Below are 23,176 nucleotides of genomic sequence, written 5' to 3' on the forward strand. Positions count from 1 at the left end.
AACACGGTCAAATGCCTTCTCCAAGTCCACAAAACACATGTAGACCGGACAGGAACTCCTATGCACCCTCAAAGACCCTGCAGAGTGTATAGAGCTGGTACAGAGTTCCACGGCCAGGGCGAAAACCACACTGTTCTTCCTGAATCCGAGATTCGACTTCCTGGCGGACCCTCCTCTCCAGTACCAGAATAGGCCTTACCAGGGAGGCTGAGAAGTGTGATTCCCCTGTAGTCGGAACACACTCTCCGGTCCCCCTTCTTAAAGACGGGAACCACCACCCCAGTCTGCTAGTCCAGAGGCACTGTCCCCGATGTCCACGCGATGTTGCAGAGGCTAGTCAACCATGACACGCCCACTACATCCAGAGCCTTAATGAATTCTGGGCGGATCTCATCGACCCCCGGGGACCTGCCACCGAGGAGTTTTTTGACCACCTCAGTGACTTCAACCCCAGAGATACGAGAGCCCAACCCAGAGTCCCCAGGCTCTGCTTCCCCAGAGGAAGATGTGTCGGTCGGATTGAGGAGGTCTTCGAAGTACTCTGCCCACCAATTCACAACGTCCCGGGTCGAGGTCTGCAGCGCCCCATCGGCACTATGCACAGTGTCGATGGCACACCGCTTCCCACCCCTAAGACGCTGGATGGTGGACCAGAATTTCCTCTAAGCCGTTTGGAAGACGGCTACCATGGCCTCGCCAAACTCCTCCCATGCCCGAGTTTTTGCCTCGGCAACCGCCGAAGCCGCATTCTGCTTGGCCGGCTGATAACTGCCAGCTGCTTCCAGAGTCCCACAGGCCAGGAAGGCCCGATAAGACTCCTTCTTCAGCTTGACGGCATCCCTCACCGCCGGTGACCACCAACGGGTCTGAGGGTTGCCGTCGCGGCAGGCACCGACTACCTTACAGCCACAGGTCCGATCAGCCGCTTCGACAATGGAGGCGCGGAACATGGTCCACTCGGACTCAATGTCCCCCCCCTCCCTCGGGACATGGGCAAAGTTCTGCCGGAGGTGTGAATTGAAACTTCTTCTGACAGGAGATCCTGCCAGCCGTTCCCAACAGACCCGCACAACACGCTTGGGTCTCCCGGGTCGGGCCGGAATCTTCCCCCACCATCGAAGCCATCTCACCACCAGGAGGTGATCAGTTGACAGCTCCGCCCCTCTCTTCACCCGAGTGTCCAGAACATGTGGCCGCAGGTTCGACAAAATGACGACAAAGTCGATCATCGAAGTGCGGCCTAGGGTGTGCTGGTGCCAAGTGCACATATGGACACCCTTATGTCTGAACATAGTGTTCATTATGGACAAACCATGACGGGCACAGAAGTCCAATAACGAAACACCACTCGGGTTCAGGTCAGGGGTGCCGTTCTTCCCAATCACGCCCCTTCAGGTCTCACTGTCATTGCCCACGTGAGCGTTGAAGTCTCCCAGCAGTACGAGGGAGTCCCCAGGGGGCGCGCTCTCAAGCACACCCTCTAAGAACTCCAAGAAGGGTGGGTACTCCGAACTGCTATTTGGTGCATAAGCACAAACAACAGTCAGGACTCGTCCCCCCACCCAAAGACTGAGGGAGGCTACCCTCTCGTCTACTGGGGTGAACCCCAATGTACAGGCGCCGAGCCGTGGAGCAACTAATGCCCACACCGGCTCTGCGCCTCTCACCACGGGCAACTCCAGAGTGGAAGAGAGTCCAACCCCTCTCGAGAGGACTGGTACCAGAGCCCAAGCCGTGCGTGGAGGTGAGTCCGACTATATCTAGTCGGAATTTCTCAACCTCACGCACCAACTCGGGCTCCTTCCCTGCCAGAAAGGTAACGTTCCATGTCCCAAAAGCCAGTTTTTGTAGCCGGGGATCGTCGCGCCAAGAACCCCTCCCTTGGCCGCTACCCAGCTCTCTGCGCACCCGACCCCTTTGGCCCCTCCTACAGGTGGTGAGCCCATGGGAAGAGGGTCCCACGTCGTCCCTTCAGGCTGTGCCCGGCCGGCCCCCGTGGGTAAGGGTCCGGCCACTAGGCACTCGCCAGCGGACTCCACCTCCAGGCCTGGCTCCGGACGCGGGTTACCGGGGCGGTAACCCGCGTCCGGGCAAGGGAAATTGAAGACCATTGTTTTTGCTCATCATAAGGGGTCATCTGATCTGCATTTTGTCTGGCCACTCACCTAGAACCTGTTTGCCATGGGTGACCCTACCAGGGGCTTAAAGCTCCCGACAACATAGCTCCGGATCATTGGGACACACAAACTCCTCCACCACAATAAGGTAGCAGATCAAGGAGGAGTTATGTGTAACCCCTAACCACTTACACTTACCCCAAACTTCAACCCCTGACCTAAACCCCTAACCCTGACCCGAACCCTAAAACGTATTTTTGGATGAATTAACCAAACTGCACCACCTTCCCATAAGGTTAATGAACCTAAGTCATCCACGTGACAGGCAGAGATACACCCACTATAGTATCGAGGTGTATTCATAAAATTGTCCTTTTGTTGGGGACTTAAGGCCCGTCCTCTGCGTTAAGACAAAATAGGTTTTCGATTAGTTAACTAAAACCGGGTATAGCCTGTCGGGGAACCAAACCCCCTGTCAACCATATGACTGGAGGAGAAACTGCCTAACACAAAAATGAGGACTACTTGCAAATAGTTCCATGTACTGGTAACCAAACCCTTACGCCTAACGTATACGTAACTCTAACCCTACTCTTCCCTAACCCTTACCCCACCCAAACCTTAACCTTAACGACCCGCACCTTAACCTTAACCTTAACAACCCACACCTTAACCTTAACCTTAGTCTTAGCTTTAGCTTTAGCCTTAGCCTTAGCCTTAGCCTTAGCCGTAACCATAACTGTAACCTTAACCTTAACCTTAACAACCCACACCTTAACCTTAACCTTAACCTTAAGCTTAGCTTAACCTTAACTCTACCCTAACAATAACACCCTAATCCTAACCCCAACTGAAGTCCTAACCCTAACCTTAACCTTATTATTAATCATAATCATGAGGGCGGCAGTGGCTCAGGAAGTAGAGCGCTCGTCTTGGGATCAAGAGATTGCAGTTCGAATCCCGGCTCTTCTGTGTTACATGTCGAAGTGTCCTTGGGTAAGACACTGAACCCCTAATGCCCCAATAAGCAGGTTAGTGCCTTACATGGCTGCACGGCTGCTATTGGGAAATGTGAAGCACACTGCTTTGGGAAGTCTTGACTTAAAAAGCGCTATATAAATGCAGATCATTTCATTTCATTTCATAACCCATAAGCACATACAGATTAAAAAGTATTGTGCCTTGTGGAACCCCACTCGTAAGTTCTTGGGTTCTGGAGGCGCATGCATCCATCCTACAAAGAAATGTCGGTCTGTGTGATACCGACAATGTAGGATGTTTGTGATACGATCCAAACCAGTTTAAAAAAGTACCAGTTATGCCCACCAGGTTTCTAAATCTGTTAAAAAAAATCTGGTTTTCATCTGTTTCACTAAGATCCAATAGCACCAGAACTGTGTGTTTATTTAAATCCATATCATACCTGATATAATTATTATTATTATTTTTATTTTTATTTTTCAAAAGAGCAGTCTCTGTAATGTGGTTGCTCCTAAAACCAGACTGAAATTTCTCTAAAATGCTGTTTTCTTCTAAAAAAGAATTCAGCTGAATGAAAAACAATTTTCTAAAAACTTTGCTTAAGAACGGTAGATTGGTCACTGGACAGTAATTATCAAAAAGGCTTGAGTCTAAATTGCTCTTCCTTAGATGGGGCCTCACTACCGCCATTTTAAAGGCTTCAGGGAAAACAGCCGTCTGGAGAGAAAAGTTGACTATGTTTAAAATGTGTTCCTCGAAGAATCCATAGAATGTCATTAAAAGAGATGTGGCAATTGGATCTAAAAGGAAGGTTGTGGGGTTGACTTGGGAGAAAACTCGAACAAAGAGTCCTTACATCTACCAAGGCAAAACTTTCCAGTATTTCCTCAGGTAAAATTAATTGTCCAGCTATTGTAGACCTTAGAGTCTGATGGGCTTGAAGGCTGGACCTGATTTTAGTAATTTCAATTCTGAAATATTCTGGAAAGTCCTCACAAAGAGCATTTGTCAGCTTCCATGGGAACTTTTTAAAATCAGCTTTCGTTAAAAGTTCGAAGTAGGAGAAAATAAATTAGGCATTATTTTTATTTTCCAAGATAAGATTTTAGAAGTACGTTATTCTAGCCTGTTTATGTGTTTTATTGTAGGTTTTGATTTGTTGAGAGAATATTTCTCTGTGCACTGGATCATAATATTTTTCTCCACCCTCTTTCAGCAATCCTGCATTTTCTTTTGGGTTTTGATCGTATTGCTTCCCCATGGAGGTTTGGATTTCCTAGTTGATGTTTTAATAACCAGTGGAGCTACGTGATCAAGCCCTGATTTTAGATTTTTATTAAAATGATCAAAATCACAGCGTGCAGGTAAGATGTGGGCGGGAGTGCCCTTTAAAAACCCGATAAAATTTGCAGCAACTTCAGTTAGGAATCGTTTCCTCACCGTTCTTACTGAGGCCACCTGGTGATCTGATGTTAAAAAAGACACAGTAATGATCGGACACAGCCAACAACAGAGGACACACTCGCGCTCAAGCCATACCTAACCACGAGATCAAGAGTGTGTCCTCTGTTCTGAGTTGGCTGTGTGGCATGCTGTTTAAAACCTAGGTCAAATAAATCTCTGGAAAGTGTCTCTGAGATGTTGTGTACATGTACATTAAAATAACCAGTATTTAAAATTCGATCATAGGAAGAGTATAAAATTGTCAAGAACTCAGCGAATTAATTGATGAAAGAAGTAGATGTGTGAGGGGGTCTGTAAAGATTTACGTAGAGAATGGCAGGACTGCTAAACAAAAATTAGTGGTGCTCGACATGGGAGGAGTTTGGCAAGGCCATGAAAGGCGACTTCCGAATGGCTTCGATTTGCAGATTGGGGTGGTGGTTCCCCCTTTCAAGAAGGTGGGCCGAAGAGTGTTTTCCAAATACAGTGGAATCACACTTCTCAGCCTCCCCGGTAAGGTTTATTCGGTGGCACTGGAGAGGAGGGTCCGTCAGGAAATCGAATCTCAGATTCAAGAGGAGCAGTGTGGTCTTCATCCCGGCCGTGGGAAAGTGGACCAGCTATACACACTCTGCAGGGTCCTTGAGGGTGCATGGGAGTTTGCCCATCCTGTCTACATGTGTTTTGTGGACTTGGAGAAGGCATTCGACCGTGATCCTCGGGAAGCCCTGTGGGGGGTGCTTCGGGAGTATGGAGTACTGCATAGTCTTATCCGGGCTGTGCTGTCCCTGTATGCCTGGTGCCAGAGTCCACATTGCCAGCAGTGGGTCAGATTTGTTTCCGGTGAGAGTTGCACTCCGCCAATGCTGCCCTTTGTCACCAATTCTGTTCATAACTTTTATGGACAGAATTTCTAGGCGCGGCCTTGGTGGGGAAGGGGTCCGGTTTGGGGGCCTCAGCATTGCATCTCTGCTTTTTGCAGATTATGTGGTGCTGTTTTCTTCCTCAGGCCATGATCTTCAGCTCTAACTGTGAGTGTGAAGCGGCCGGAATGAAGATCAGCACCTCCAAGTCCAAGACCATGGTACTCAGCCGGAAAAGGGTGGCAAGCTCCTTCAGGGTTGGGGATGACATCGTGCTCCAAGTTAGGTATCTCGGGGTCTTTTTCACGGGTCAGGGTAGGATGGAACGGGGGATCGACAGACAAGTTGTTGCAACGTCCACCCTCATGCGGACCCTGTGCCGACCCGTCGTAGTGAAAAGGGAGCTGAGCCGAAAGGCAAAGCTCTCGATTTACCGGTCGATCTACATTCCTACACTCACTTATGGTCATGAACTGTGGGTCATGACCGAAAGAACACAATCCGGGATACAAGTGGCTGAAATTAGTTTCCTCCACTGGGTGGTCAGGCTCTCCCTTAGTGTTAAGGTGAGAAGCTCAGTCATCCAGGAAGGACTCTATGTAGAGCCACTGCTCCTCCGCATGGAGAAGAGCCAGTTGAAGTGGCTCGGGCATCTGATAAGGATGCCTCCTGGACGTCTCTCTAGGGTGTTCCTGGCATGTCCCACCGGCATGAGGGCCCGGGGACGACTTAGGACACGCTGGAGAGACTATGATCCAGACTGGCCTGGGAATGCCTCGGAATCCATTTGGATGAGCTGGAAGAAGTGGCTGGAGATAGGGAGGTCTGTGCATCCCTGTTGAGGCTGCTGACCCTGCGATCCGACCCCGGAAAGAGAAAGATAATAGATGGGTGGATGGATGGATGACAAAAAGTCTGTATTTCCCCGTCAGAGAATCAAGCCCCAGTTTTCCGCGTGACACCAGCGTCTCCCAGACAGCAGCAAAGATACATGATAGACTGAGACTTTTGTATGGGGAAAACATAGTAGCCAAAATTCTGTTTCTCTTCGTCAGGGAATCAAAACCCCAGTGTTCCATGTGATAGGCAGAGATACTATTCATTATACTATACTTAACGAGCAATTGTAACATTACTCCCCTGCTGGTAACAGAATGACTCTCCTCTGCGTTATTGTTAAGTACGTAGACAAAAGAATTTTCCGATTAATTTACCAAAAATCAGCCGCTCCCGTCATTCAAATTAAATCCTGCCAACTGCGCAACAAGCAGAGATACTGTCCACTATACTGACAATGAGTATTTGTAATTGCTACCCCCTGCAGGCAACCGGAGGCCTCTCCTCTGCATTTACTGAATGTATATAGAAAAGTAGTTTTCTAATTAATTAACCAGAAATCAGTCTCGACCCGTTAGGGAACAGGATCCCAGTCTTCCAATTGACAAATGCACATGCTGTCCACTACACGAACAAGGAGTGCTTTTTAAAACTTTTTTAAACTTTTTAAAACAGAGGACCAGAGGCTGCTCCTCTGCGTTAATAGTGTCAATAGAAAACATAGTTTTCTGATTAGTTAAGCAAAATTAAGTTGACGGAGTAACCCAGGAATTTATAACGATTGGCAAGTTATCAAGAATGTGTAACCCTACTCGTTACAGAGAAAAGTAATTGAGTAAATGTGGAGTGGCCCACCCATTTATAACGACCGACGGGTTACAATATTTTCTTGATAAAGCATTACAGTACAGTACTTGGTACGGAAAAAATAATTGTGTTACATGAATGCGTTCATTTGAAACTTGTTACTCCTAATACTGCTAATGACAACAATAAACTGGCAGATTTAACAATGAGTATAGCAATATTACCATTATAAATGATTCTGCCTTTTGATAAAAATATAGAGTGATGTTGAGCACCCTCAACTGTTCAACCTAGTAAATTGTTTAAAGGGCAAGCTAAGCAGGCAGAAACATGGTAAATGAAATGAAATTAAATGATCTGCATTTATATAGCGCTTTTCAAGTCAATGACTTCCCAAAGCGCTTTACAATGTGCTCCACATTTCCCAATAGCGGCCTTGCAGCCATGTAAGGCGCTAACCTGCTTATTGGGGGTATCAGGGGTTCAGTGTCTTACCCAAGGACACTTCGACATGTAACACGGACCAGCCGGGATTCGAACTGGGATCCCTTGATCCCAAGACGAGCTCTCTACCTCCTGAGCTATTGCCGCCCTGTAATGCAACACTGCACCCGCTTGTGAAAATCCTCATTCGTTGTTCCATTAGGCAATTATTGTCCTTAAGTATGGAATGCTTTTTCATGACTTTCGGAGATATTTTTTTAGTAGTAATTTTTTTTTCACTATGACTTACTTTCGTGTGAATGTTATTGGCATGTGTTAGCCTAGCTCAGAATGTTTGTGTATCATCAGCAAACTCAAGGCACTTGTACTTTATTTTATTTTTCCGACCAACTTATAAGGGTAGTGTTCGAGGCCATTGCCCGAATAAACAGCTGTATTGTTATTCAGGATGTCGTCTACTCGCTGTCTAGTTTAAAATCGGCGAAACTTTGGAGCGGGGACAGCAGTTGGTGGCTAACTCACCAAGCGTGATTGTGAATGCAGTCCATTGTCTGGCGCTCGCTACGAAGGCTCCGCTTTCCACGGCAAGGTAGCGCGTGCTGACTGTCTGAGAACGGAGGCGGTTGAACAATGCAATACGCGAACACGCTGAAATACACACTGAAAAACACATCAACACGCAAAACATTTTGCACACTGACATGGCATTTGTACAATGACTTGAAAATAAGCTAACACATACACCTACACATCCCAGTCTTACATTGCTTTGCTAGGAGCTAAGTTCTCGTGACTGAGGTTCAAGTGTTGTTCTTATGTCTTCAGTTCATCATCTTATTTCTACTTTTCTCATAGCTTTCTTTTACTTATCAGCCTTTGCTAGTTATTAGTGTCATACAGAAACACCTCGCTACTTCGTGCTTCGGTTATTGCTGATTCACTGCTTCGTGGATTTTGTATTGAAATGTCATTGATGTCAACGCATCGTGCATTGCGTTCTGCAGCAGACAGCATACAGCAAATGCTATCACAGGGGAAGGTTGTATGTGTGTGTGTTGGGTGGGCGTGACTGTGTTTGTGCGTGCCTGTGATAGACTAAAGTATGCGGTCAAACAGCAGGGCAGGCGCAAGAGTCAATGTGTCCACCAAAACAAACTGCGAAGCATGGCTACAGCTATAGCTATTTCAGCAACTCGTATCATAAAAAACAAATTCATCAGTTAAAATGGACTTAGAGGAATGTCAGAAGAGCGCAAAGAAATGGTGATCGTCAGCGGGTGCTACGTGGATTGTTATCGGGTCCAGTAAGAGACTGAGGCAGCGTTGGCTTACGGCCTACTGAGGTTAGGCTATGTAACAACTGTCACAAGCTACCCCTGCCGGGCCTGTATATTGTGTATACCATAAACACTAGATGCATTACCCAATAAACTAATGACCTGGAACTACAACTCGTGGGAAACTGCTACATTCGGTAAGGTTGTATTTTGATCATCACAGACACCTGGCTCAATCAGGGTTTACCCAATACTAGAATGCAGAAAGCCAGCCGGTCTCTAAATCGCTTTCTTACTCTGAAAGGACAAGCTTTCCAGTTTTGTTCTATTTTTGTATAATGGCGATAAAGAGCATTTATTTAACTGCAGTTCTGTGTTCTATTTACCATATTTTACGGACTATAATTCTTTTTTTTTTCAAAGTTTGGCCGGGGGTGTTCTCATACTTCGTGAGACTTATAAGTAAAATTATATCCTGATATTATATTATTGAGTTTTCAAATGTTACCGCTACTGTATATCACTTCACATATTATTTTCACAATAAACAGCAAGAGGGCGTTCTAGGCCTGTGTTGATCATTTCAAACCCGACCGTGACATAAAAGTGGAAGGAGGTAGCATCATCAACCTCAAGAAGTTGTTAACCCGTAAAAGTCACATCGAGGATAAATATTTGATTTGATTTAGTTATTTGGAGTGAAGATAATAGTTTGTTCCAACTTATAGTCTGTAACATAACATTGATATTCTGTTACAGTCGTATACTCTCAGTCGGTAAGGACATCATCTCGATTTAAGTTTGACCTTTAGGGGTCTTTATGAAGGTGCATCTCTACTTTGCGGATTTTCATGTTTTGCGGAAGTTTACTATTGGAATAACCAATCTGCAATAACCAAATTGACCACAAAATTTTCTATGTACAAATGCACTCCAGCTCGGTGGCCTTGGGGTATGGCGCCCGCCCCGAGACTGGGAGGTTGTGGTTCAAGCCTCGGCCGAGTCATACCTAAGACTTAAACATTGGTACCCATTGCCTCCCTGCTTGGCGTTCAGCATTAGGGGTTGGGGGGTTTGGTCACCTAATGACTCCCAACACCTCAGTTGGGTTGAGCGAGGAGGATGGGAATCCCTTCCTCTGTATCAATCTCCCAAAAAGAGTCAGAAATGACTCTAGCCACCTCCCACTAGGGGGATATGGCTGTGGTATATATATATATATATATATATATATATATATATATATATATATATATATATATATATATATATATATATATGTATACAAATGCACTCACGGATACATCTGTAATACTCAGTTGTCTGATAACACACCACACAAACAAGCATGTAAATGCGGACAGACACAAATACAGAAAATGCAATGACACATTTTTAGAGGAAGATGGACCCTTGTGGGTGAGGCAGGAACAGGAGGCTGCAACAATGGGAGTTGAAGGTTCTTTGCTACTTTGCTCCTTGTATTTTCAATTCCAGTTTTATACTTTGTTTCTGGTTTAGGCATTATCCTGTTCTTGAAAACCCATGTTTGTTTGCTACTTGTTAACTTATTTTGGCATTAAATACAATCTCCTGTTTTGAGCACATCTGACTGCAGTTTCTGTCAACAACCGACCCCCCCCCCATCTGGGTCCATCACTTCAGAGTAACATTTGATTTAGAACATCCACAAAAAGGTAACAGTTGACAATAAATGGAGTGTTATTTGTTCTTACAGTCAGCATTCTTTATAGTTTGTCTCTTCTGTGATGGTTTTGAAATGACTTTGATGAAGCTGCTGTGAAAGGAGCCTACTTCTTGTCTGATGGAGACCATTTCTTGTCTACCAGCGCCCACTTCCAGGAAGAGCCTCAGTAGCAAGCGGAAGTGTTTCCTTTTGTCCTGGTCTGAGATGAACAAAGACTTTGCACACGCCAACATTCCCGTCTGGCACATGACACATACAACCACAACAACACTCAGTAAATTTACATGAAGGGAAACAATTCGATTAAGTTAAGAATAAAGCCACGAAAACGCGTGCAGTAATCTGATTATGGTCTTGTTCCTATTGCTAGTACTGTAATAGACTTAGAGCGTTGAGTTAGTTCATTCATAGTCTGATTACTCTTTAATAAAAACTTGGTTGGTTCATCCGATAATCTGTGTGCATTCAAAAAACGTTGGGTTTGTAGTAGAGAAACAAACTACATGTTAGGATCTGGCACGCCACCTTCCTTCACAGGGCGCCCGCCGGGTGTGGAGCAGGACAGACCTGAGCCAAGTAGCCACACACTTGTCCCCAATTATCCTGACCTTTCATAATGATTGTTTGGACAGCACACAGGGTAGGGTTATTGCATTTCCAACATTTATCATGTTTTCTGTCACCATGTTAGGTTTGGTTTTGGTTTCTAATTCGGATTGTTTTGTTGAGTTTTTGACTATTTGTACAAACAAATGACTTTGTTCCATGCATTTTCACTTCAGGTTTGGTCTTTGTTTCTGGTTCAGAAATGTTTAGGTTGGATTTTGTTTGGACATGATGTTATTTGTTTTGTACTCCCTTGTTGTTAGTTTGTCCATCGTCCTTATTATGAGCACCCTTGCCTCCGTTCCTGCTTTCCCATACTTGGATCAACACAAAACAATGTAACAGAATGACTTGACCACCAAAGGACCCAGGAGTAAGCTTCTACATCCCCGTTTCGGCAGCGAGGAGAATGCCCCTGTGACACTTTTATTCACGGTCCAGGCAGCAAGGAGAAAGTCCCTCGGCCGCCTCTGTTCCCTGTTTCTGCGACGAGGAGAAAATACCTCGGCCGTCTAGGGTTCCTGTCTCGGCAGCGAGGAGAAACACCTCAGCTGCTTCTGGTTCCTATCTCTGAGGAGAAGAGAAAGCCTCTCAGGCACTTCTGGTTTCTGTCTCAGCAGCGAGGAGAAAGCCCCCCCGGATCTCTTCAAGGGCTACTACAAGTTCATCTGTCGTAAACCAGCGTTTCATCGTTCATCAGGGGGCTCTAGAGAATCACCACACTTGCTGCCTAATATCCACACCTGCTGCTCAAATTAACTGAGTTGACATCTAAAACGTAAGATTGTTCCGCTTCAAGTCATTCCTGCCTGCCAATGTCCCTATTCATTGTCGCCTGTGCCGTGAACTCCAAAGACTGTTATTATTCCTCCAGCCGTGAGTTATTCATACTGTGCTTTTTATGATTTTTCCTACCTCTCTGTGTGGAGCTCCTTTTATTTTGATCCTCTTTCTCCACCAAATAAAACTGTCAATACTGCTCGTGTTTCTGCGATTGGTTTCAACTGCCAAACAACATTGATACTGGATCAAGAGAATGTCGCACAACAAAGTGTGATCTCGAGTCACCTTCTCCTGTATCGAAGTGTTTGTCCCCTCATCAGCCCAGCTACAGTACAAGGTCACAACGAAATTCAATGCATTCTTGTTTGCATTGAATTGATGTTCTGAGTGACGCATACATCGTGCGTCACAACCAATTGATGATGAAATTTATTGCCAACGCTTTTGATAATCAATTTTTGATTTGTTGTTGCAGCCCTACATTGATCAACACAACCCTTGATTTACTTGGATCGATACCAAAATTCCCAGTATCGCCCACCCCTAGCCATTGCACACAACAATGTACGAGAAGTGTTCAACCATGTCAGGAAGTGTTTCAAAGTTGAGCTTGTGCGCGTCAGTGCGTGTCAGCACGGCACTATCCACGCACAAGTAACCACGGACGCCGTCCCCGCCGCCAGCACACACGTCCACTGAATATGACACAGGAAACCAGACAGAAAGTCAAACCACAGCCATGACTGAGTATGATAAGAAAACAAACTGACTACACATTCACCTTGGAGGAGATCCTGCATGAGCTTCCAGATGTTGCCCCCAATGTAAACGCACGGAGGGGGACAGAAGAACCTGAAATTGCAGAAGCATGAATGCACTTATAGAAACGAGCACATGAGTAGATGTAGACCAGTGGTTTTGAACTGGTCTGACTTAAGAACCCACAATCCCACTTCTCAAATTTATACTACGAAATGAATGTGCAGAGATAGGAGAATATATTCATGGGTTCTGAAAACTAAATCACTAGCTAAACCATAATGACTTCAATCAATATATTCCCTTAAAGCTGTGCTTCTCAGTTGTTTTCAGTCATGTGCCCCCTAAGAAGAGAAAAACCTCTCACGTGAAGGTGCAATTGTACTTTATTCCAGGATAGTTCAAATATTAAAAAAAAACTTCTTCCCCATTGACTGAGCCTCGCACCCCCACAGGGGGGGGCAGGAAAACTATTTAAAAACCACTGCCTTAAAGGGACAGTGTGTATAAATGTCTCAAATGATGAAGCACTGTTTTCTAATTGGTTTTAGGCATTTTTTCCATACAAATTCAAGTCAAGTCAAGTCATGTTTATTTGTATAGCCCTTAATCACAAAGAGTCTCATATGTCAACTCATATTGTCAACATAAAATATAGATCATTCATATGCTATAGAATAGAAGTGTGTTTAAGCTTAGATTTAAACATTTCCACTGAGGTTGCAGATCGAATCTCGGGGGGGAGAGCATTCCACAGCACCGGGTCCAAATGGAGAACTCTCTCGAACCTGCTGATCACTTCTTGGCTCTTGGGATCACTAGTAGACCGGCATTTTCAGAGCGAAGGCTCCGGCCCAGAACATAGGGGGGAATAATATCTGAAAGACATGAGGGAGCAAGTCCATGCATTTTTTTGTGTACTGCCGCAAAACCTTAAAATCACGCAGGGAGCCAATGCAGGTTAGCAAAAATCGGGGTAATGTGATCAAACTTTTTTGTCTTAATTTTGTACCAGCTGAAGGCTCTTGATTTTGGACTACAGGAGACCGGAGAGGAGTGCATTACAGTAATCGAGACGGAAGGTAACAAACGTATGAATTATAATCCCCGCATCCAACTGAGGCAGCATAGGGCGAATTTTAGTAATGCTGCGAAGATGGAAAAAAGCTGTTCTAGTAATATTCTTAACGTGTGTTTGAAAGGACAGATCAGGGTCAAATATGACACCTAATTTTTTGACTGAGTCACTCTGGGTGATGTTACATTTGTCAATGTTTAGAGCAGTTTTTGAGAACAAGTCACGGCATTTAGATGGACTAATAACCAGCATTTCGTTTTTTTTGAGAGTTAGGGCGCCAAGAAGTTGAGTGACATCCATTCTTTATTTCAGTGAGGCAGGCCTCCAAATTTCCACAGTTTTGTGGGGCAGATTCCTCCATCGGAAGACATAGTTGAGTGTCATCTGCGTAGCAATGAAAACTGATATTATATTTGCGAATAATATCACCTAATGGAAGCATGTAAATGCTGAAAAGAAGGGGGCCAAGTACTGAACCCTGCGGAAAACCACAGGTAACACTAAAGGGCTGAGATGTCATCTCATCTCATCAGCTACACCGCTTATCCTCATTGGGGTCGCGGGGGGGCTGGAGCCCATCCCAGCCATCTCCGGGCAGTGGGCAGAGGACACCCTGAACTGGTTGCCAGCCAATCGCAGGGCACACAGGGACAGACAACTCATTCGCTCATTCACACCTAGGGACAATTTGGACCGGCCAATTCACCTGAAATGCATGTTTTTGGAACGTGGGAGGAAACCGGAGTGCCCCGAGGAAACCCATGCAAGCATGGGGAGAACATACAAACTCCGCACAGTAAGTCTGGAGCTGGATTTGAACCCACGACAGGTTCCCATGACATGAACTGTGCCGCACAAGCGCTAACCACTGCGCCGCCGTGCTGCCCGGCTGAGATGTCATTTCACCATATTTAACACCATATTTAACACCATATTTAACGGTAGTATCTGAGCCATAAAAGGACAGTTCCTGAGAGACCAATCCATTTTTCCAACCGTTCTAGTAAGATATTATGGTCCACAGTGTCAAAGGCAGCACTAAGGTCCAGCAGCAGCAAGAGTGATGAAGCGCCGGAGTCCATTGCCAGTAGAAGATCATTGATTACCTTAATCAGTGTTGTCTCAGTAGAGTGTTTAGCCCTGAATCCTGATTGCATAGATTCGAAAAGATTGTTCTCGGTTTAATAAAACATGTATTTTTCATCGTACCCAGTCTTCTTGTGTTGTTTTATCATTTTCCGCATAACCAAATCAACTTCATGTTGGTTTAAGAATTTTTTTTATAATTACCTAGTTATTTGATTGACCTCCTCCCGCGTTCGTAAACTCGTGTGATGTGGCCGAGAAGCGAATTACTGTCAGCTAAGACAGGCCAATTGACAAAAAAAATATTGTTGATCGTAGATAGTAACATCTAAAATAAGAACAAAGTATGTGCAAGCTGTATGATAGTGACTTTATTTTAGTGATCAAAGTTCAAAAGAAAAAGAAAACCCTATGGTCCTTCTATAAAGGCCTTTTTCCTCTGAGGATTGCAAAAACATTTTGTTCCTCAAAATTGTACAGCCGTACACATAACGGCTGGGCATGTTGTTTATGTAAATTGTGACTCTAAAATGCAACTCAACATACATCACTCTATTCAAACTTATATTGCTACCAGCACTGGTCTGGGTAAACAACGCGCATGCGATGATGACGTAGGAAGGAAAGGAGGAAAGTCTATAGTCCGTAACTTTTGAATTAGTCGTTACTTGCGGCGTTATTATTAATGTTTGATCTATATAATATGCCATATCTGTATAGTTAACAAACTAAGAGGTCTTTGTTGTACTTTTTTTTTAGATTTACAAGGGTAATGGTTGAAGCTATTGCCTGAATATACACCAACAAAAGAAAATAAGTCTAGTTATTCGATATGTCATTCGCAAGGTGTCTAGCTGGCAAAAAAGGAGATACTTTGGAGTGAGGAAAACACCTTTTATGAATGAATGAATTAATATTAGTGGTGAAACCAGATGGCATAATGTTCATTTGTGTTCTATGAAATACAATAAATTATCTTAATTCAAATACATTGGGTATTTATGTATTATATTCCTTTCCTTTATTATTGTTTTATTTTCAACACAAGGATACTGCTGGAAGTGTGGATTTCCCTACGGGGATGAATAAAGTATCTATCTATTTATCTATCTATTTATTAAGAGTGGTACCTCTACATACACACTTAATTTGTTCAAGGATCCTGGTTGTAACTTGTGTAATGAGTGAATTTTCCTGATATGAAATATTTAAAAACATAATGGCCCATTGCCGGCAGCCCAAAAATATCCCATGAAAAATACAGTAATAATACAAATAAGATTCTAATAACGAAAAAAAAGCGAGTTTATCATGAGCACTTACCATGGGGGAACTTGAGTTGCTGTAATGAAGTGGTACGGAGCGGGTGAAGTGACGGTGCACGACATTTGATGATACATTAGCACTTACTGTAGACTCAAAATTAAAGTTAGTGTAATTTTAAAGGAACGTGACCCCAGATTTTTTTTTGCCTGTTTAAGTTTTCATTCATCACTTTCTTTTGCCCTTTCTTGTCTGGACTCGCAACACTGTCACTTTCTACAGGTCGTATGACAAATAAATATATCAAAGGAGAATTGTTCCTGGCCCCCCGTAATAATGTTACGGAAATGTATAAGGCAAGTGTCAATAAAGAGAGCTTTCGCACAACCAGTTGCCACTTTTTTGGGATGTTTTTCTTTTTTCAACAGAGGAAGCAACATACTCCCATTTAACCCAGCTCTTCTCTATTTTCCTGTGTAGATTTCAAATTCTCTATGACATCTTGTTCACAGTTTTATTTCAATTTTTGCAACAAAAATGTAACCTCCCTCAAAAATTATTGCAGCGAAGCGCTGCTTGAATTATTTGCCTTTGTGATTGGCACTCGCTGCTTCCCGATTATACTCCTAGTCCTGGTCACCCACCCGAACAGCATGTTTGTGTTTTTCTTAATTTTTTTTAATTTGTTGCTTCTTTTTAATTGTCATCATTGTCCTTCTCTTTTTAGAGACCTTAATGATTCTCTTTCTGGAACTCAAGGCAAAAAGTCCCAAACAGGGGATGTTATAAAATGTGATTAAAAAGATGCGATCAAAACGACCTTTCTGTGAAATACAGGTACTCTACAGCAGTGTTTTTCAACCTTTTTTGAGCAAGGGCACAATTTTTACCATGGAAAAATTTTGCGGCACACCACTTACCAAAAATGTTATAAAATGACACTGAACAGTGTCATGATTACCCAAGTGGAGCCACCTGGGGTAATCATCTGACGCGCGGGAATGCGCTCCCTGATTGGTTTATGTTCCCTTTTTAAGCTCGCTACGCCGAGACCTGTTGGTCTGAGGATTACTTCTGTACCCCGTAAGACTCTCCCGATTACATGTGCCTTCTTGTTTACCTGATTCTGCCTGCCTGCCTCCGATCCGACCTGCCTCCGATTCGACCTGCTTTCGTCCCACGCTACGATCTTCTCTTCAGTCCTGGTAAACTCGACCTGCCTTCGTCCCACGTTACGATTGATCACGTCTCCCGCTAGCCCTTACGCTTCCCCAAATAAAGAACTGTACGAACGCTCTGGGGTCTCCTGCTCTGTTCTGGTCTTCCCTGACAGAATCCTCAGACCAGAATGGACCCCGCGTCCGTACATGTGCCCCCTGACGACTATGAAAGCCAGAACCAGCAGCCCAATCCCCCTTTAGAAGGTGCAGTTCGGCAAGTAATTTCCGACGTGGCGGAATTGGCTAAGCAAGTGAGTCAGTTACGGCTCGAGTGGGATCTGTTAGGTCGGGACTGGTCCTATCTCTCCAAAGTAATGACCCATCAAGCCACTTCATCGGCGCCCAACACTGACAGGCCACCTTCGGCCTTTCCCAGTTCATTCAGCGCAGGATTCGCTGAGCCGCGAGTGGGCTCGCCAGAAAAGTTTGGGGGAGATCCCGCTCAGATCCGCCCATTCATAGTAAATTGTAGATTAATATTTGATCTCCAGCCCCGCAATTTTGCTACGGAGGCAGCTAAGGTAGCGTTTGCCATTAATCACCTCACGGGAAGAGCGCGTCTTTGGGGAACGGCCGCCTACGAGAGAGGTGCTACGGCGTGCAAATCATTCAACCTCTTGGCTCAAGAGCTGATTAAGGTCTTTGACTCTGGTTCCTCATCGGTCGACGCGGCCCGCTCGATCATGAACATCCGCCAGGGGAGACGTTCCATTGCCGACTATGCTGTCGACTTTCGTACGCTAGCAGCACAAAGTGATTGGAATGAAGAGGTGCTGGTCGACGCCTACCTCCACAGTTTGTCCGGTTATCTCAAGGATGAATTAGTCTCCCACGCTCCGCCGGCAACACTTGACGAAGCTATTGACTTGACCTCCCGGATCGACCGTAGGGTTCAGGCGAGACGCCGAGAGAGGGAGGGTCCCAGCCAATCCGTCACTAGGCAAGTTCAAGAAGCTAATAATGTACCAAACCCCCGGGTTCCGTTCAGCCCCATCGTAGAAAGGATGGAGGTGGACCAGGTCCCGGTCATCCCCAACGAAGAAAGGATGGAGGTGGACCGGGTCTCTCTTTCCCCCGAGGAACGCTGGCGAAGATTTGTCAATCAATTATGTTTATACTGCGGTGGTAAGGGACATCGCGTCGCCACCTGTCCGGTAAAAGGCCAACGCTCGTCGGACGTAAGGGGCGTCCGATTGAACTCAGTCCTTGTATCTGCTCCCAAAGACGCTAGACCCGTTATCCAGGCTTCTCTCTTCCTCCCCGATTCTACGCAGACATTCCCAGCCCTGATTGACTCTGGCGCTGAGGTAAATATCCTTGATCTGTCCCTCGCACGCAGAATGGGGATACCTGTTAAACCCCTTCCTAATCCGATATCTGCTCGGGCTTTAGATGGTCACCTGTTAGGCACCGTGTCTCAAATAACTGAACCCATAGAATTACAGTTGTCTGGGAATCACCAAGAGAGGATCCGATTCCATTTGCTTCACTCCCCGAGCCAACCCCTCGTTCTGGGTCATCCATGGTTGGTCCAACACAACCCCCATTTCGACTGGCGCACTGGGTCAATACTAGAATGGGGCATGGACTGTCACCAAACCTGTCTGCGAGCCGCTCCTGACCCGGGTCACTCTACTTCCACAAGAGCTTCACCCAATCTGTCCAAGGTCCCATTTCGTTACAACCACCTACGGGAAGTCTTCAGTAAAGCTAAGGCCTCTTCCCTGCCACCCAATCGGCCTTATGACTCCCATGCCTGCCTGTTAGACTCCCTTGCCTGCCTGTCCGACTCCGCGGCCTGCCAGTCCCACTCCGACTCCGACTCTCCGGCCTGCCTGTCCGACTCCGCTGCCTGCCAGTCCGACTTCGACTCTCCGGCCTGCCACTCCGACTCCGCTGCCGGCCCTGATTCTGCCTGTTCTGATTCTGTCCTTTGTGCCTGCTCTGTTCGCCGGTTCTGACTCTGCCTGTCCTGTCTCCGCCTCTGTCTTGCCTGATCTGATTCTGCCTGTCCTGTCTGAATCGCCGGTCCTGATTCTTCCTGTTTGCCCTCCGGACCCACCCTCTGCCGCCCCTTCGGATGCTGTTGAGGGGGCTTCCCTCCATTCAGAGAGATTCTGAGTGGTACTGTGCTGTTACATAGTTTCCCTGTGACGTGTCTTGGATTAATTTTTTTTTTTTCCTGGGGGACTTCTGGAGCCGTCCCTTGCGGGGGGGGTTCTGTCATGATTACCCAAGTGGAGCCACCTGGGGTAATCATCTGACGCGCGGGAATGCGCTCCCTGATTGGTTTATGTTCCCTTTTTAAGCTCGCTACGCCGAGACCTGTTGGTCTGAGGATTACTTCTGTACCCCGTAAGACTCTCCCGATTACATGTGCCTTCTTGTTTACCTGATTCTGCCTGCCTGCCTCCGATCCGACCTGCCTCCGATTCGACCTGCTTTCGTCCCACGCTACGATCTTCTCTTCAGTCCTGGTAAACGCGACCTGCCTTCGTCCCACGCTACGATTGATCACGTCTCCCGCTAACCCTTACGCTTCCCCAAATAAAGAACTGTACGAACGCTCTGGGGTCTCCTGCTATGTTCTGGTCTTCCCTGACAGAACAGTATGTTTAATTACAATATAATTTATTATACCCCCAGTTTTTACAGCACAGACACTTGACAATGACATAATATTTGCAGAAAATGATTCATAAATGTTTTCTAAAACTTAAAATTTTAAAAATTTACATTGGATAATTTCTCACGGCACATCTGACGATCTCTCACTAGTGTGCCGTGGCACAGTGGTTGAAAATCACTGCTCTACAGGTATAACCATGGGTGCGGAGTCAGGTGCCTGAATGCAGGAGGCGAATTCGCAAACTAGACTGATGGCTGTTAGCGGTTACGAGCGGTAATCGGTTTAGAGCAGTATCTGGTGGTAGCCTCTGGGATTGCTTGTGAACTATATTTTCCATATTTTTTTCATTAAAAAAGAAACCTTGTGTATCTCGTCTTGATTACTGTAATGTTTTGCTTTCTGGTGTCCTGATGTCTAGCATCAAAAGTTTGCAACGGGTTCAAAATGTGGCAGCGAGACTTTTGACGAATACAAAAAAGTTTAACCAATTTTAGCTAATTTGCATTGGCTCCAGTCGGTTTAAGATGTGACTCTAATATTCTGTTTCGAACATACAAATCATTGCAGGGACTTGCCTCTTCTTCGTCCTTTAAATTTAATTTTCCCCTATTCTATTGCACCGAGCCTCCGCTTGGAAAATGGTGGTTTACTTGTAACTCCAAGAACCAAGAAGAAATTGGCATGCTTGAGAGCATTCTCCACCCAGGCACCGGTGCTGTGGAATGCTCTGCCTCCTGAAATAAGATTTGCAACATCAGAGGGTGTAATCAAATCTAGACTGATACCGACCTCATACTGTTATTTTCCTGTCCTTTCCGTCTGCCTGGTAAATGGGGAAATAAGGCAGAAGGACGAACCAGGTTGACTTTGCGGATTAGCAGCTGGACCTGAAGCATGTCATCATTTGCATCGACCAGCCGGCTGAGAAGAGAAGCTGTTTTGTCGCTGTCGCTTCTTGAACAATTTTACATATTACCCATGCAGTATCGATAGATAGATAGATTCATAGATAGATTTTTTGTATTTGAATGGTTAATTGATGTTGACTACGTCATGTGCATTGTTATCCAATGCAACATCTATTGTAGCCTGATGACCTAGTGTATGTCCCTTTCTAAAGAATTCTTATTTTCCTCATCCTAAGGTTTTTGAGTTTTTCTTTGCCCGCATGCTGGTTTCAGATCAGTGGATGGTGTCATTGTAGCCTGTGCAGTCCTTTGAGACATTTTGTGATTAAGGGGTATTCAAATAAATGTGAGTTGACCAGTGACTTCATGTGTATTAAAATTATCATGTGTAGAGATGCCCGTTTATTTTATTTATTTTCTGTACAATTGTAGCTCTTACTGTAGTTTTACAATAATCCCTCGGTTATCGCGATTAATGGGGACCAAAACCACCCGCGATAAGTGAAAATCCGCGAAGTAGCGACGCCCCTTCAAAAATGCTTAAAAAAAATATATATTTTTTTAAATTTGATTTTATTATTATTTTTTAGACCCGGTTAATGGGGACCAAAACCATCCGCGAAAAGTGAAAATCTGCGAAGTAGCGATGCCCCTTCAAAAATGCTTATATATATATATATATTTTTTTTTTATTTTATTTTATGAATTTTATTTTTGGGACCCGCAAAGCTCTGAACCCGCGAAGTAGCGAGGTCCCACTGTAATTCCATGCACCTTATAGTCCAGTGCACCTTATATATGAAAAATCTATCACAAAAGACATATATGGCATATATCTTATAATGCAGACAATGCGGTACATTAACTTGCCATAAATGGACCGATGAATTAAAATGGTAAACACATGACTGAAACAAACACGGAAAATACATGAAAAATGAACACATTGAGCACTTGAATGGACAGGACAGGAACTGATACGTGTGGGCTCACCTCTTCTCATTGCCATAAGACTTCTGAGCGACTTTTGCATGCAATATTACGACGCTCTGGTCGTTAAGCGCACCATATCCAAATGATTGGCATACTGTTTCAGGTCGTCCGATTGGATAGAAAGAGTTATCTTTCACACTAAAAAAAGGGGGGAGAGTATCAGGAATTGTTGAAGACATGAATGCATCCATTTGTTTGTTTGCATGTCGCCTGTCATCCATCCCTCCATCTACGCCTGAAAAACTCTGCCTTGGCTGGCGTGTGAGGTAAAATTAACCCATAGTGGTGTATTTCTCCATGCCAAACTCATCCAAGCGTAAATTTTTTGAATCGCTCCGTACCCAAACGCTGGAAGCAGGAAACATGGAAAGATGCTCAAAAATATGGTATTTAATTAAAAGGTCATCAACAATGTCACAAAAAAGACAATAAAACTGTCTCAACTAAATAACTAAAAACAAACCTCAGAAAGTAGGATGGACTGGAATAAGTTGATGGTGGAAAACAAGGTGGAAATGGAAAACTGACCAAACAAAGGGCTCTGTCCAAAGTGTACCCATGAACGGTCAGGCTAATCAGGGACAGGTTTAGGGCGATTCGACACACCTGTCCCAATGACAAACCCATTCGGCGCCCTCTTGTTGACAAAAGAACGCCAGACCCTTACAGTGAATTTATGACTAGTCCTATGCAGTGTTGGGAGTAACATGTTACAAAGGAACACATTCCTGGAACACAATTACTTTTCTCTGTAATGAATTGCGTTAATCATAGCATTTTTTCACTTAACCGTCGTTTTAACATGTTGAGTAACTCCACTAATTTTGAAAATCAAATGATAAATTACTATGTCTTCTGTTATTTGACGATACCTACTTTGCTCACAAAGTAATGTACAACCCTCAACATGCCAGCAACAGAACGCAGAGCTAAACATACGCGAGGGGTGGGAATGTTTATATCCACTTACAAAATACAACTGAATACTGAAAAGGAGTACAAAGGGGCATAAATCCTCCCCAATAATAATCTGATATTTTTCTTACCGTATATCCTCACATCCAAGCCATATTTCACATTAGGTTCACCGAGCCGTAGTGCCATCACTTCCTGTTGTGTGTCTTGGGCAATTACCCTTCCCAGGCCATTTCTTTGGGGCAGAGGTTTGCTCCCCCAGATGAAACAGAACACTACGTGTTTCCACAGTTACCCGTAGCAGGAAAAGCCTCCTGATCCGACTTAGATACAGCACCTCCATCATCTGGTCACGGTTGTTTTTATTGTATAAAGCGTCACTCTGAGATGAGCTAAATTTGGGCATTGACGAGCAGCAGCGAATGCGTGACAATACAGCGACAATACCGATACTAGATT

The 23,176-nt window shown here is 44.8% G+C and overlaps 1 protein-coding gene across 3 annotated transcripts in view; it reads right to left on the reverse strand.

The window, feature by feature from the left end:
• LOC148363561 (recombining binding protein suppressor of hairless-like protein) overlaps positions 1–23,176 on the reverse strand; it is a 62,607-nt gene that overhangs the window by 27,314 nt on the left and 12,117 nt on the right. For 2 of the 3 annotated variants that reach the window (XM_088337495.1, XM_088337494.1), the window contains exons 3-7: positions 21,803–21,940; positions 12,648–12,718; positions 12,449–12,561; positions 10,506–10,716; positions 8,015–8,152 (exon numbers count right to left, since the gene is read on the reverse strand). In XM_088337495.1, the coding sequence (XP_088193621.1) occupies positions 8,015–8,152; positions 10,506–10,716; positions 12,449–12,561; positions 12,648–12,718; positions 21,803–21,940 (671 nt within the window). Of the gene's footprint in view, positions 1–8,014; positions 8,153–10,505; positions 10,717–12,448; positions 12,562–12,647; positions 12,719–14,993; positions 15,093–21,802; positions 21,941–23,176 lie in introns of those variants that run through there. The other variant, XM_088337496.1, reaches the window with a different exon arrangement.

This window comes from Urocampus carinirostris, chromosome 6 (genome assembly GCF_059441175.1).
Source record: "Urocampus carinirostris isolate Australia breed hairy pipefish chromosome 6, RoL_Ucar_1.0, whole genome shotgun sequence".
NCBI classification, from domain to species: Eukaryota; Metazoa; Chordata; class Actinopteri; order Syngnathiformes; family Syngnathidae; genus Urocampus; species Urocampus carinirostris.